At 30.7% G+C, this 15,488-nt stretch overlaps 3 protein-coding genes across 3 annotated transcripts; 1 reads left to right on the top strand and 2 right to left on the bottom strand.

Moving 5' to 3' along the window:
* Positions 1-1,274: 1,274 nt before the first annotated feature.
* Positions 1,275-7,420, top strand: PGO_101580 (hypothetical protein, conserved; the record flags this gene model as incomplete). Its single annotated transcript, XM_028688189.1, has 9 exons — positions 1,275-1,570; positions 1,791-1,848; positions 2,072-2,141; positions 2,398-2,488; positions 2,936-4,563; positions 5,016-5,698; positions 5,959-6,804; positions 6,983-7,037; positions 7,137-7,420. 9 exons carry the CDS (start codon positions 1,275-1,277, stop codon positions 7,418-7,420), a joined length of 4,011 nt encoding a protein of 1,336 aa, XP_028543990.1.
* Positions 7,421-9,075: 1,655 nt separating this feature from the next.
* On the bottom strand, positions 9,076-10,464 carry PGO_101570 (glideosome-associated protein 40; the record flags this gene model as incomplete). Its single annotated transcript, XM_028688188.1, has 1 exon — positions 9,076-10,464. One exon carries the CDS (start codon positions 10,462-10,464, stop codon positions 9,076-9,078), a length of 1,389 nt encoding a protein of 462 aa, XP_028543989.1.
* A 4,320-nt stretch (positions 10,465-14,784) lies between these two features.
* On the bottom strand, positions 14,785-15,039 carry PGO_101560 (BolA-like protein; the record flags this gene model as incomplete). Its single annotated transcript, XM_028688187.1, has 1 exon — positions 14,785-15,039. The coding sequence occupies one exon, from the start codon at positions 15,037-15,039 to the stop codon at positions 14,785-14,787; it is 255 nt and encodes an 84-aa protein (XP_028543988.1).
* Between the last annotated feature and the right edge of the window lie 449 nt (positions 15,040-15,488).

Below are 15,488 nucleotides of genomic sequence, written 5' to 3'. Positions count from 1 at the left end.
GCTGTTCATATTTTTATGAATACTCGCATATATCTGATCATATTTATATATGCAACGTATCCCCCCCAATTAAACTATGTCGACGTGAGCAAAGCAAAATGAATATTCCCATTTTTAGAATAAATGTCTAAGATTACAATTATTAATATTACTTACGATGCTATGTCACCATCTACATTTAACTTTTTCACTTTATAATTCCTTAACACTTCGATGTGTTAATTAATTTATTTTTTTTTATTTTTTCCCTGACTTCTCACCTGACTCTTTTTTCTTTTTTTTTTTTTTTTTTTCTTTCAAAATATAGATCAAGTTACACAAAACATAGCTGGTCTTTTTTTTTTTTTTTTTTTTTTTTTTTGGCTCAGTTTGGAGTGTAACTAACACATGTACGTATACCTAAATCAGTGGACAAGTCATGAAAAATAAATTAAAAAATAAATTATAAAATAAACCAGTAAAGGAAATCCTCAAACGAGGAGCTTAAATGTTTAAACGAAACATACAAAATGAGCTCGTAAATGAGCTCATAAATGAAATCTTAAGTGAAACTCTTAAGCCAAATTCTTAGGCGAAAACTCAAAATAGTCTAAAATCCCAAGAAGGTACCTAATTAAGTATATTTTTTTTTTGTAACACATTTTACCAACTTCTAAATAAATCTTAACGCTTTATTTGCACACAAAAGTAGAAATAAATAACATGCATATAACGACAATCCAGACGTTCTGTGCACGTGTACCATTATGAAGGTACCTCCGTTTGTGTATCCATGCACCAACCGTCCCATCTCTACCCCACCGTGCTAGGGGAAATTGAATAAATACATATGTACAATAACAAATTCCCTTTTCACATTTTGCATGCGGTCAGGTCGATGAAGCGAAAAATGTATCCAACATGCTAAGGAAAAAAAAAAAAAAAAAAAAAAAGAAATATGTTAGAACTTTCATATTTATAGCTACTTAAACTTGAAATATATTACACCTTTGATTCTACAACTGACATTTTGTAAAAGAGACAAAAGGGGAAAAAAAAAAAAAAAAAAAAAAAAACGACACATTTTTATGTGCAACATTGATCATTAGTAAATTGGCACTTTTTAACCATCCGTGCAGGTGAAAAATAAAAAAAAAAAAAAAAAATAGCGACAAACTGGATAAACGCACTAACGAACGAATACCCCCCGCTAGACACACATAACCCCTATCTAACTCCCCAAATGTAAATAATTTTTGCGAAACGAATTTTCCATTCTTACCTTTAAGAAAAAAATGCAAGAGAACGTAAAGACAAAGATAAATGATGCCAAATCGTGTCTGATGAACTTTTTGACAGATGCCAAAAAAAAAGCGCTTTTTTTGGAAAAGTCAGATTCAAACATTTTGGACAAATCAAGTGAAAAATCAGAAAATAGGTATGTGAGCAGCTCAAGTGGTGAAAAAACGAGCGGAAAATGTAGAGATGATTTAGTGGCTCCTGATGATGATTCGGAAGCTTTAAAAAAAAGAAAAACCGGAACTGTGCTGAGCAAACGAAGTGAAAAATGTGTGCCCTCGAAAAGTGAAAAGTAAAAAAAAAAAAAAAAAAATGAAAAAATAAAAATAAACAGATAAATGAATGAAGCAGTAAGCGAATGGGAGAACGAACAGAAGAGCCCATGGACGAGTGAACCATAAAAACCGTGAAGAAACAAACGGATGCATAATTCTAGAGTGCCATATTTCTTCCAACGTTTTCTTCTCATGTGATCTAATTAAGCCATGTCGGGTGTTTCTGTTCCTTTTCAGGGACACAAAAGACAGTATTTCGAAGTCTGGGGAGATACATGATGACTCATGCGAAGTGGTAAAGAAAAGATGCAAACCGACAAGCGTATGTACTTGGATTTACAAATGTGTAAAAGATTACATGTATATGTACAGGGTTGCATATTTTTTTCGTGAACCCTAACCCTAACAAATTCCCCGTGAAATATGAGAAAAAAAAAAAAAAAAAAAATGAAATAAAAAATGAACAAATAAATGAATGCATAGATGAATAAATAATAAATTCGTGTGTTTTTCCCCAGGTATGCCAAAATGACACACCCGAAAACGATGAATTCGAAAAGAACACCTCCCCATGGGATAAACAAATAAGTATAATTTCAAAGCATGGTATAGGAAAGAAATTTTTTATATGCATCTTCCTGTATCACGAGACTTTTCCTCATGAGGTTGCATCATTAGATTCTAACAAACGCTATGTCCATATGCTAAGACATTGTTGTGATAATCCTCCCAATGTTGCATGCATAAAAGAAAAAAAAAGAGGGCAAAATGTGAAGTTAGCAAAAGTTCCTTCACATGTCTTTATTTTCCTAACCCAATGACCTTTCTTCTCTCCATGACACAGAAAGAAGTAATCTCTCAGATGCAGAGTATATAGAAAGTCTCAAGTGTGAAATTGACGAAAAAAAGGGAGAAGAATCTTTACAAAAATATGAGTAAAATATATATATATATACGACCCCACAATCTTATGCATGTGGGGAATAGTTCTTTTCTAAGTAGTGCATCTTTCGTCCCACACATATATCTCTACGTGGTGTACTTATTTATTTTATTTTTCATTATTTTTCTTTATCTTGCTTTATTCTGCTTATCTTGCTTATCTTGCTTTTTTTTCTAAATGAATGGCCACTTCTCTTTTTTTGTAAAAAAATAGGAGTAATCTAAACCCAGTTGCCCCTGAGTTCAAACCTCAAAACTCAATATACATATATAAAAAAATACAGGAGTAAGAATGAGTTATTACATATTTGCACTTCTACATGAACAGTTGTAACACAAATCTGCCATGTCAAGAGTGCCTGTGCACCAGAGAGAGAAATATGATGAAGAAAGAAGACAATAATAATCCAAGATTTATAACACATCATCCATATCTGCAGGAACACGAAAAAAAACCTTATAATGTTAGTAAAGTCCTTCGGATATAAGGGTATCAAAATTGAAAAAATTTCTGGAGAATATTGTAAAAAATATAATGCATTGTTGAATCTGAGTCATGCAGGATTTTCTAACATTTACGATTTGATAAAAAGTCTGGATCACTGTTTGATATGTGAAGAAATAAAAGAAGCGGAAATAAAAGAAGAGGAAATAAAAGAAGCGGAAATAAAAGAAGAGAAAATAAAAGAAGAGGAAATAAAAGAAGAGGAAATAAAAGAAGAGGAAATAAAAGTAGAAGATAAAACAGACGAAGTAGTGGAACATGTGAACAATGAGAATGACAAGAATAAGGGAATAATCCCTATGACCTACGAACAAGAAAAATCACAACAAGCAGATGAAACTAATGATACAATCGAAAATGAAGAGAAGCAAATAAATGACAAGGAAGAAAAAAAAACAAAAGTAGTAGTAAATGAGAAACATAACCAAATTGTGGAAAATAATTTAATCATAAAATATAAAACTCCCAAAATGAATGAAGACAAAATTTTTTTCCTTAAAATTATTCTAGGAACTGTTGCAGAATGTACAAACTATAATCCAGAGTTAACAGATAATGAAACACCAATAAATAATAGTTTATCATTAACTAAATTACAACAAGAGGTAAGGAAATTATTCGGATCATTTTTTAATTTAAAAATTTTACAAACAAGATGTGGAATTGATAAATTACAAACCTTCTTAGAAGATATACAAGAAATACAAACTATATCATGTCCTAATGATATAAAACTTAGGATCACTCCAGAAACATTTAGTTATAAAATACCAGAATTGAAATCCATAAAATTGATAAGAAGCAATGAATTCAAATTTAAATCCCCATCAAAAATCAGTAGTAAAAAGTTCCCTATTTCCACACACTTAAGTGATAAAGATTTTCGATTGAATTCTTTAAATGCAGCAGAAAGTATCCTCGGTGCACTTAATAACAAAAACAGATACTCCTCCATTGGTACTACACACTTGGAGAATGGAACCACTACAACTACTGGAACCTCTGACAGGAACGGTTTTAAAAAGAAAAAATCACATTCTAATGCTAGTCTAGCATTATTGAATTCTTCGAAATTGCATGAACGAATCTGCAAAAGCGTTAGTGGAGGTAAGACTCCACTTTACACAGCAGGAGAAAAGGGTCGTCCTCATGTTGGAATCGACAGCTTCGTTTTCAGCAATATGGCTAGCAATGTGGTTAGCGATTGTGACAACGGTATTGCATTCGAAATCAACAGAAGCTTCTCAAATGACCCGTATGCCAATTTGTTAAACAAGTTAAATGGCAAAGATAGCAGCATCAATTCAGGTGTTCATGTGGGTATGAGTTCGAACGAATGGATAGGGAGACAACACACGAACGAGTTAGATAACCATAAGGAGAACTTAATCCAGATGCAAAACCCAATCCAGAACACGCGCCACAGCCAAAATTCCTACATCAAAATATTAACAAAGACACAGTTGCACATTCTTCTATACCAGCTAATAGTTCTCCTAACCGAGAGACAAAAAGTGGAGTGGGACGAGATAAGCAGAATTAAAGACTCACTTCTAAATCAGAGTAAGTATACCCTTACAGTTCGACAATTCGTTAGTGCATAATTAATGCACACTTTGATGTTTTCATTTGGAATATATAGCTGTCTTTTCATCTCGCTATGCATTAGATGTTTTCCATTGCATTCGCGATTATAATGGCAGTTTCTCCTATCCATCTTGCGTTATAATTCTGACAACGTGTGCATGTGAATGTGGATTCGAGTGTGCACTTGAATATGTGGATACACGCGACATCCACCTGATCACACGCAAAATTCACACGTGCTAATGGACGCTGTTCAAAGAAATCGAAAAATATTTTTTATCGAATCACAATTATGTGACAGAAAAATGAGTAATGTAGAAACCGTCTATCGCAGACAATACACGAGGTGTTCATTTCTCTCTCTCTCTCTCTCGTCCACGTCTCCCATTTGATGTATTACCACGCCTTCCCAATTTCTAAACCTGCAGGTCGTAGTAAAGCATACCAAAATAAAAACCTGGAATCCAACCAACAGCAGATGAACAGTAGCATCCAAGTGAACATAAGCAAAATCGAATGTACTAGCGATAGTGCCATTGTGGGAGGTACTGATGCATGCACTATTCAGGAGGAACAATTGGAGAAAAAAATCGAAGTAAAAGAAATCCATTCTACTGAAGTTCATGGACACTCTACTGAAGGGCAAAAAAATTCAGCAACAAATGTATCATCTGATTTCATGAATGAAAACTTTAGCACTCAAGAAACTTCGAATTTGTACAAATCTGAAAACATGGGAGATGAAAAATACACGAAAAATGATCACTTATCCAATAATTTTGAGAAGGAAAATAATACAGCATCTGAAAAATTCATAGGTGTATTTGTTTCTTCAATCAAGAGTGAATGGAATAAGGCCTACATGGAACAGTACCCTTTAAGTTTTTATTTAAATTATTACAAAGAAAAAAAACTTAGAAGACTAATTGAAGAAATTCCTAATCTTGTTATTGTAGGATATAGTAGAAATATGCAAATCTTTACTTTAGATACCGCTCAAGATTATTTTGACAATTTCTTTTCTGAAAAATCTACTAATTTGAAAACATTCGCTAGATCTAGGTTCACTACATTGAGCACCTCAAACTATTTTAAGGATACCACTTATAAGGTTTGTCAGATCGAAACATATCGGAGTTGCACACTACTAGATATAAGCATCCTAACACATTGGTAGTATATATACCTCCTTCTCATCGAATTCGCACATTCTCTCCATCTTTCAAGAACTTAGAAATTATAGTGACTACTTTTAACAGTGTGGCCACTTTTATTAAGACAGGAAGGAAAATTTCATCCCAAAAAAAAAAAAAAAAAAACTTCTTTTCTATACATTTCCCACCCATTTTATTCCTCTTTTTTTCCATTCAGGAACTTGCCCAGGAATTCATCAATGGAATATATGAAAATATGATGAAAATCCTTGGATTTTATTACCTCAAGCCACCCCAATTGAGTGTCAGCAAGAGTTATGAAAAAATTATGAACAAGTCCAGAAAAAACAGGAATAGCAATAACTTATCTACATGTATAAATTATAGCAACCAAAATTTCACGAGTCTGAATGTGGGAAGTCCTAACTTATCCTCTCCCCCAAGCGAGAGTAAGCCATTTTTTCACAGCAATAGCAAGCCACTTTTTCACAGCAATAGCAAGCCACTTTTTCACAGCAATAGCAAGCCACTTTTTCACAGCAATAGCAAGCCACTTTTTCACAGCAATAGTAACCCCTTTTTTGAAAACGAAAGTATTCGTGTTCTAGAAAATGACAACTTAGAAGTGCTGAGATATCACTTGCACAAACTCCTATACAATCTAGTGATCCATGTTTGCAAGAATCAAAATTTGCTATATCTAGCATATAAGAAAAATGGTATAATATTGAGCGAATACGAAATGAATAAACAGATGTGTGGCCCAATTTACTACTCCTCTGATTTGACGTATGAAGATTTCATAACAACTAAACAAACTTTTTTTGAAAAAGAACAAGTAATGAAAAGCGTTTTTCTTTTATCTCAACATGGAATCTATGGAATCAAATTCATACATCTAACTAATGAGTGGTATAAATTGTACAAGTGTGAATTACGACCTCTTATGCGAGTATGTAAATATGAACAAATTGGGAAAATGATTTCGAGCTTACCAAATGTCTTAGTAGTAGGAGAAGGATTCGACACGAAATATATTCCTAATATGCAACTTCATGCAGAGGTAACGTAGAAAGATTTATATATATATTTTTTTTTTTCCCTTTATCCATAAATTTGGATGTAGTTATGGCGAAAATCTTATTACATCTCGTTCTTTCATTCCTTATGTGCAAATGTCTGCACCTGTGTGTTGTGCACATCACTACATTTGCATATCTGTTTCTATCTCCTTTTTGTAGAGTAACCGCTTGGATATATTTTCAAATCCCCTCATTCCGAAAATGGCCTCTGACAGTAAGGCTCAAATGTATTTTAACTTTTTTTTTTTTTTTTTTTTTTATAAGAAAACTCTAGACAAATCTGATAAACATACAATATTATGCCCTTTTGCAGATCCCCTGCAACACATCCCAACTTTTCAAAAGAGATCCCTTGGGGAACCAAATATCAAGACGCATAAAAAAAGCGGACCGTATGAGAGTATCATGGGATTGCTCTTTCCAGATATAATATCCCAAAGGAGTAGTGGGCACATACAGAAATATCACAGAGGAAGTACTTCTTTTTTCAAGGATAATAATCAATATAAAAAGAACAAATCTGCATTCCCAGGCATGTGTAATGGGTACACATTTAAGAATGACATAAATATAAATCATCTCTTCAAAAATTTGTGACTTTACCCCAGCCATTTCATTCCAACTATTCCACTTTTTTGCTGCCTATATATATATACTACCTCTATGATGAGACATCTTCCAGAATTAGTTCTATCACGCTTGTAAAGGACAATTCTTTTTTTTCTTTTTTTTTTTTTTTTTTTTTTTTTTTTTTTTTTTTTTTTTTTTTTTTACTTTACGAATCTTCATTAGCCATTTGGACATACCATCCCCGTTTTAACCACTTTATTTTTATGTAATATATTTGATAATAATTCATATCACACGGCACTTACACACGAACATAGTCCTCGGGATGGTTGTGTGCACTCCAGAATTTGCAGGAAGCCAACTTGCAAATGTGCACCTTTCCCTATTTTTTTTTACGTTTTTTTTTTTTTACGTTTTTTTTTTTTTACGTTTTTTTTTTTTTTTTACGTAATTTTTTTTCGTTCTTTTTACGTTCTTTTTTTTACACAATTTTTTCCACATTTTTTGTTCGAAATTTTTCGAGGGCACGTGAGACATAAATAAGGGATGCCCGCTTTGCAACTTGCACACTTTAACATTTGCAAAAAAAAAAAAAAAAAAAAAAAAGCAGGAAAAAAATCTTATAAAACAAATGAATGTGAGAGATATTTAGGCAAAATCACGCAATGTAAATGATAACATAGCTTGATAGAGATGACGATTTCTTCGCATATCTTATCCCCCTAACATGAACCATTTCCTAGTTTTGTTAACTGCCTGGAATTGATATGGTGTAATCAATATCTTATATTCAACCATCATCCCCTCCCCCACCCCAGCTTTACTGAATAGACACATGGGGTGAAAAGAATTCTTTCTTTTGATAAGATACCCTATTTTTTTTTTCTTTTTTTTTTTTTTGAAAATGTATATTCTTCATACCTATCTTTTCTCTAGGACTATGAATTAGTAGAATAGTTTGTTCACCTACAAAGATCTAATCCTATATACATAAGAAAAAATGAACGAATGGATTTGTGTGCAGATTTCGGAACTCTTCTTTTTAAAGAATTATAAATTAAAAAAAAAAAAAAAAAAAAAAAACAAGAGGGACTTGATTGAAATTATGGTAAAATTATTTTATTTTATTTATTTTTTTTTTTTTCTTTTAAGAGACAATCCCTTACAGATACAAGAACAAATACCCACAAGTGTACATATGTACACGGATATGTGTTGTTTTTACTTTTTTTTTTTTTTTTTTTTTTTTTTTAAATCGAAAAATTTAAAAAAAAAAAATGGAAAATTGGTTCACTGGTGAAAAAAAAAAAAAAAAAAAAAAAAAAAAAAAAAGCAATAAAGAAGGAAGGGGAGAGGATATGAGAAGAGAAATGTAAGTTCGGGTAAGTGCATACTTAATGGGTTACACAAACATATGATCAAAATGGGGTATACATATATATACACACATATACGTATACATATACACATGCTTATACATATATATATGCTCATACATATACACATGCTTATGCATGTACATGTACATAACTGGCGAAAGAAACGTTCTGGGTTGGAAACCCAATGGTGGCATAGCGGATAGAATCATCTGTAATATAATGCAAACATCAATGTAGCGGATCAGGGGAATACATTTTCGGAAGAAAAATGGGCCTAACCTATGTCTAATTCTAAGTCTACGTCTAAGCCTGTGAGTCCACTATTTCCTGCTTTTTGGAGGAGTAATTTCGGGACAGTTTGGATTTGGAGTGGAAACTAGTACTGCGTGCATTAGCCTTGGGATCATTGCTTCTACTACCTCTTCTGCTTTCGTCCCCAGACATTCCAGCGTGGCTAGTTTGATTAGATGAGCTGTCCATTCTGCTGGTACCTTTATGAACACTATAATGCTGTGAGCTACTATTGACACTGTCTTTATCATCATAATCCTGAGAACCTTGATAACTTTTACTGTCATTAGAACTAAAGGAACTTTCTTCATCTTCTTCGTTATCTCCAGAATAAAGAAATGGTTTGGATGCTTGAGTACCTTGTCTACTTTTTGCATAACTGGATCTGCAGATTTTCCTTTTCCTCTCTTCTTCTGCCATCATGTAATCAGATGAATTTAACATAACATCAAAAGCACCCAAAGATCTACCAATTATTACACATATAATTGCTAAATACCCTTTAAATGATGGTGCATTATATGACATTCCAATAAAAAAAACAAGTATAATGGATATAATTTCTAAAAATCTCCATGGTCCTTGGCCAGTTCTTCTAACTAATCTATTTGATATAACATTTTTTATAAAGGGTAAGGCACCTACAGTCACTAGACATCCCCACATTTGCCAAGTGTATAAAGAGGTAATATTATATGGCATATGTCCAAAAACAGCCCATTCTCCTGATAATATAATTAATATGGGTAGAAGTAATACACCTAACAGGTGTTGATTATTGTGTAATGTATTTCCTTTTCCATCTACTAAATGCATAATTTTCTGCATAAATCCGGCTCGAAAAATAGCTGAAAATAATGCATATAATAAAGCCCAGATGATTACTCCCTTTCCTGTTGTTTTCGAATCAAAACAACCAATTACAAAAGCAGCTAATAGAAATACAATTGATTTCCATCTTAGTGGCATATATTCCTCTCCACATCCAACAAAACGAGTAAGATGATGAAAAACCACAGTGAAACTAACAAGTACAGGGTACGATGCTATACAAGGTGTTTTATATAATAAATAATTTGATAACACAAGCATTAAACAATAAAAAATAGAAGGTACAAATAAAACTTTAAGCATATTTTCATTTATTTCCACTTTTGGAAAATATGCAAATTTTGGAAATTCTTTTCCTAACTCTCCACATACATAAGCAACTAGCAACCCTTGTGCCAACTGCCACCAAGTAACAAATATGGGGAAAGGAATCACATCTAGGAAGAGGCGGTACATGACAAATACATTGCATAGAGTTAATGCTACAAATAAGATTTCTGCTGTTATTAATTCGGGGTCTTTAAAATATCTTTCGATATCGTTCCATTCTGGAAGCTGGAGCTTTTCCATTTTGTGTTTCTCGGGGTGGGAACTTAAAGAAGTATATGTCTATATAGGTCTGTCTATATAGGTCTGTCTATATAGGTCTTTCTCTATATGCCTGTCTATATAGGTCTTTCTCTATATGCCTGTCTATATAGGTCTTTCTCTATATGCCTGTCTATATATACCTGTCTATGTATATGCGCGTACGTGGGGAGGTAGGCTCATATTTTGTATTGACACTTCGCCTTTTTTCTCTTTTTATCTTTCACTTTTCTATTTTATTTTTTCCGTTTCCCACTTTGTACTCCTTCTTTTGCCCTTTTTTTTTTTTTTTTAATTAAAAATAATTGTTTGCCAAATGTCTATAAAAAAAAAAAAAAAAAAAAAAAATTCAGTTTAACATTCGTGACATACACTTTAATACGTTATCTGTTAAAAACGTTATCCTTTTCATTTTCGCTTTTTTTTTTTTTTTTTTTTTTTTTTTCACTTTTTCTTGATCTTTCCACCCCTTTATTTTATTTTATTTTTTTGTGTGATGTCACAAAGGTGTATATATATATATAAATTTACAACAAAACAAAAATTGCGTATATTCTTCACTTCTGAACATAGACTATAAAGTGTGTCAAAAAGTGGCAGTACATTAATTATTTAATTTCACGAGTGTGTGTAAACAGGTGTGTGTGTGTGTGTGTGGAGGTGTTGACACAAGGGTGTATACGTATATGTATATGTACACATTTGCATAAACATATACGTATACATAAACATTTATGTTTTCATTTACACATTTACAAATACACATGTGTCAATGAATGTGTATGCAAACACTTAATATAGTATGCGTTTACATATCTTTCATGCGTATACGTGTATATGTACGTGTACGAGTATGCATATGTATGTGCGCGGAACTCTCGGAAACATTGCAAATGTGCTAATATTTAAAAACGAAAAAAATAAAATATATAAGGAAAATAAAAAAAAAAAAAAAAAAAGATAAAAACGGAATAAAAAAAATAAAATAAAATAAAATTAAAATAAACTAAAAAAAAAAAAAAAAAAAAAAAAAAAAGTAAAATAAAATAAATTTTGCTTTAGGTAAAAAACACGAAAGTAAGATATAAATATGGGTGGACATAGGTTAACAAACTGATATGTGCGTTGAATTTTTTTTTTTTTTTTTTTTTTTTTTTTTCATTTTCGCGTTCGCTTAAAGTTTGCGTTTTATTCTTTTATGTTTGTTTTGTTTGTTTACTTTTCTACGCTTCTGCCTGTTTTACCTTTCTATTTTTTACCCTTCTATTTTTTACCCTTCTATTTTTTACCTTTCTATGTTTCCACGTTACTATTTGTTTCCTTTTCTGCTTTTCCGCTTTTCTACTTTTTTACTATTTTACTTTTCTATTTTTCTGATAGAATTTAATTATACACATTTTTTGTTACAAAAACGTACACAAATATTTAGACATCATTTGTTTTCTTTCTATTTTCGCAGTGGGGTAGAAATATTTGTTGTTTATTTCCGAATTTACACATATACTGCATGTTCATATATTTATTCATTTTTTTTCATTTATTTACTTTGTTTTTTTTTTTTTTTTTTTTTTTTTTTCCTATTTTTTTTCATTTATTTACTTTGTTTTTTTTGTTTTTTTTTTTTTTTTTTTTTTTTTATACGCTATATATTACCCAAACTGAGAGATTTTACCTGTCTGTCTGCTTTTTTTTTTTTTTTTTTTTTTTTTTTTTATTTCATGTTCATAATTTTTTAATCTACAATTGGAAATTTATGTATGTTTTATTTTTTTTCTATTTTTTAAATCACTTGTGTAACTTTAGTGCTTCACAATTTTTTTTTTTTTTTTTTTTTTTTTAACTTTTCATAGTTGGAACATTTATTTTTCCTTGACTATTTCTTTTTTTGTTACGTTTTTTATACCACCATTTTTAACATTAATGTATAAAGTTGAACAAATGAGTTAATGCAAAATAGAGCATATTGTTCTACACAAAAATGTGCTCTGTTATGTAGACACATGAGTAGCTATAAAATGCCCTTGGCACGTTACATGAGAACTCCTACAAGTTAGGTGTTAGTATTCGTATGTAGAAATTGTATTTAAATATACACGTATAATCAAATACTATAAAGATTTATACACGTTCATGAGGATTTTTGATAAACAAGCACCAGTTTGTTTTATTTATTTATGTATTTTATTTTTCCCCCACCACAAATGATGAATGATGGAAAAAAAACGACATGTGCAACAGTATAAGAAATAACAATGAAATAAAATATAAATTTCTAAATTAGATAGGTCGCAAATTACCACGAAAAATTGTGTATACAATTTTACATAAAATAATAAGGAGCACAATAAACACAGTTTTTGTGATCTTTCCACTGAGATGAGTAAATTAACTGATCCTCTTTTCACGTAGATATTCTAAAAGTAAAAAAAAAAAAAAAAAACAATAAAAAAATGAAAAAATTACAATTTCATTGATTGTTAAAGCAGATCAATAATTCTCATAGCAGATCTATATTTTAGAGGGAAATTCACAGTTGTACACATATGTTTAGACATGTATGAACAAAATAACGCGCATGATCAAATAGTGTTCTGTAACAAGCAAAAATAATAATAACTCAACAAAAGGGGAGTATAAAAATTTGAATGTAAAAAAAAAAATAGTAAATCATTGAGAAAATGTTATAGAAATAAGCATGTTAGAAATTCCTTCCTATCATATAAGCCACTTATAATAATTTTGTAAAACGGCAGAAAGAAACCAATGGGTTGTAATTTGTTTTCATAGAAATTATAACTTATATTTTACCACAATCTGGGAATATATTTCTGCATGTGGGATATACTAAAAAAAGTTATGAGAACTATAAATAAACCTGTAAATTTGGAGCTCCAACATGAACACGAATGTATACGTGTCTACACGTGTATGTATGTATATATATATATATATATGCATGCTTACATATTCTTACATGCTCCTATTGTAGAGGCCTGTTTCCCTGTAATGTACACTGTGCATCCTGGTGCTACATAGGTCCTCCAAAATGGATGCATAAACAATATGTATTTAAACGAAAAATAAAAATAAATGATCAAACCGTTCAATATAACGTGTGTTTCTTATTAGACATATGTAAGGTGGTGAAAAAAAAAAAAAAAAAAAAAAAATTTACACATGAACGTTAATATGTATTAGTATCTGTATCCCACCCTAACCCCTCCTGTAAGAAAGCATGTTCTAATTGCTACACTTTTGAGTGTAACAGGACAAAGATTACCTCTTGGTAAAAATTAGTTAGGTATGAAAAAAGCAAAAATTCGCATGCAAAAAAGAAAGAAGAAAGTTATAACAAGTTTTGACATAACAAAATTTTTTAATACTATGCATTTGAATGAATCCAAGCTCCAAATGAAAACATACAAAAAGAATTGTACCAGATGAGTTGACAAGGTTTATTACTTTTTATGATAGACTTTACTAACAGAGTGAATACTAACCAAATATTCTCTACACCTTTAAGAAAGTATACACAAAACTGTGAGACTACCACGGGGAGTCTATTTTTTTTTTTTTTTTTTTTTTTTAACAAAATTTACTATTCTTTCATTCTCAGTAAGCATGATATTTCATTTTAAACATTCAAGTTTAGTGTCATGTTCGAGTTGTAAGGTTAAATATGTAAAATTAAGGGATACATTTTCTTTGCTATTTGCTGGTGTTAAGCGGACAAGTACCATGATGGCGAAGGATTCTAACGTGAGAAGTAATTATACGTTATTAAAAAAGGAAATTTGTATGCATACGTACATTTATGTAAAGATATGTATAGATATGTATGTAAAGATATGTATAGATATGTATGTAAAGATATGTATAGATATGTATGTAAAGATATGTATGTAAAGATATGTATGTAAAGATATGTATGTAAAGATAGATATATATGTAGTACACGTAATATATGCAAACGTGTGTATAGTGGACAAGAGGACGGTACAAAAAAAAATGCCCCTTTGGAAAAACTCTAAAAAAGTTCATACCCACTTCAAACTGAGCAAACACTGTTTTCTCCTTTTTCTCTTGCAAAAACAATTTTCGTTAAATTGGGAAAAGGAGAGGGGGGGGGGAGCAATTTGGATACCCATTCTGACGTGCTATATTAAATTTTAATCACGATTATTTAAAGTTAAAATTAAAACTTTTTTTTTTTTTTTTTTTTTTAAAAAAATAAAAGGTGCGTAATACAAATAATAATCCACTACCGTCTCAAGTTTATATATAAGCCAAATAACGTAACTTTCATTTGGATTTCAAATTGTCATATTCAACAGGTGTATGACATTTCATAGAAAATGCATGTATATTGGGTAATTCTTCCTTTATAATGTCATTAACAAGTCTATGTCTGTCTAGTAATCTTTTGTTATCAAAATTGTTTGAGACTATGACTGCATCGAATGATGTCCCACATCCGCAAGATTTATCAACTAATTCAAGGAATGTCGGTTTTAAGGCTACGCTTAATTTTTCTTCAAGAATCTTCTGTACGCTCATTTTGAAACGGCTCAAAAACATTAAGCTGAATAGATCAGATAAATTGGCTAGTAATAAAAGCTGGTGCTGAGGTGGTGGCGTATATTTGAAAAATAATTATTCACCAAAAAAATGAATAAGAAAAAAATGAAAAAAAAAAAAAAAAAAAAAATTCAGTGTGATTTGGTTTTGGGAAATAGTTCTTTTTCGAAATTGCTAATTAAAAATATGATTTGACTTGGCTATTATTTTTTCTCAAAATGTAGTGTATTTCTTGAATGGTTCAAAAAGGGATGTGCTGTTGCCATACGTGAAACAGAGAGAAAAAATGAAATAAAATAAAAAATGAAAAAAAATAAAAAATAAAATAAAGTAAAATAAAATAAAGTAAAATAAAATAAAGTAAAATAAAATAAAGTAAAATAAAATAAAGTAAAATAAAATAAAATAAAATAAAATAAAATGAAATA

Source organism: Plasmodium gonderi (assembly GCF_002157705.1).
Source record: "Plasmodium gonderi DNA, contig: Chr10, whole genome shotgun sequence".
In the NCBI taxonomy this organism is placed as follows: domain Eukaryota; phylum Apicomplexa; class Aconoidasida; order Haemosporida; family Plasmodiidae; genus Plasmodium; species Plasmodium gonderi.
This window is presented reverse-complemented; position numbering and strand designations above follow the sequence as displayed.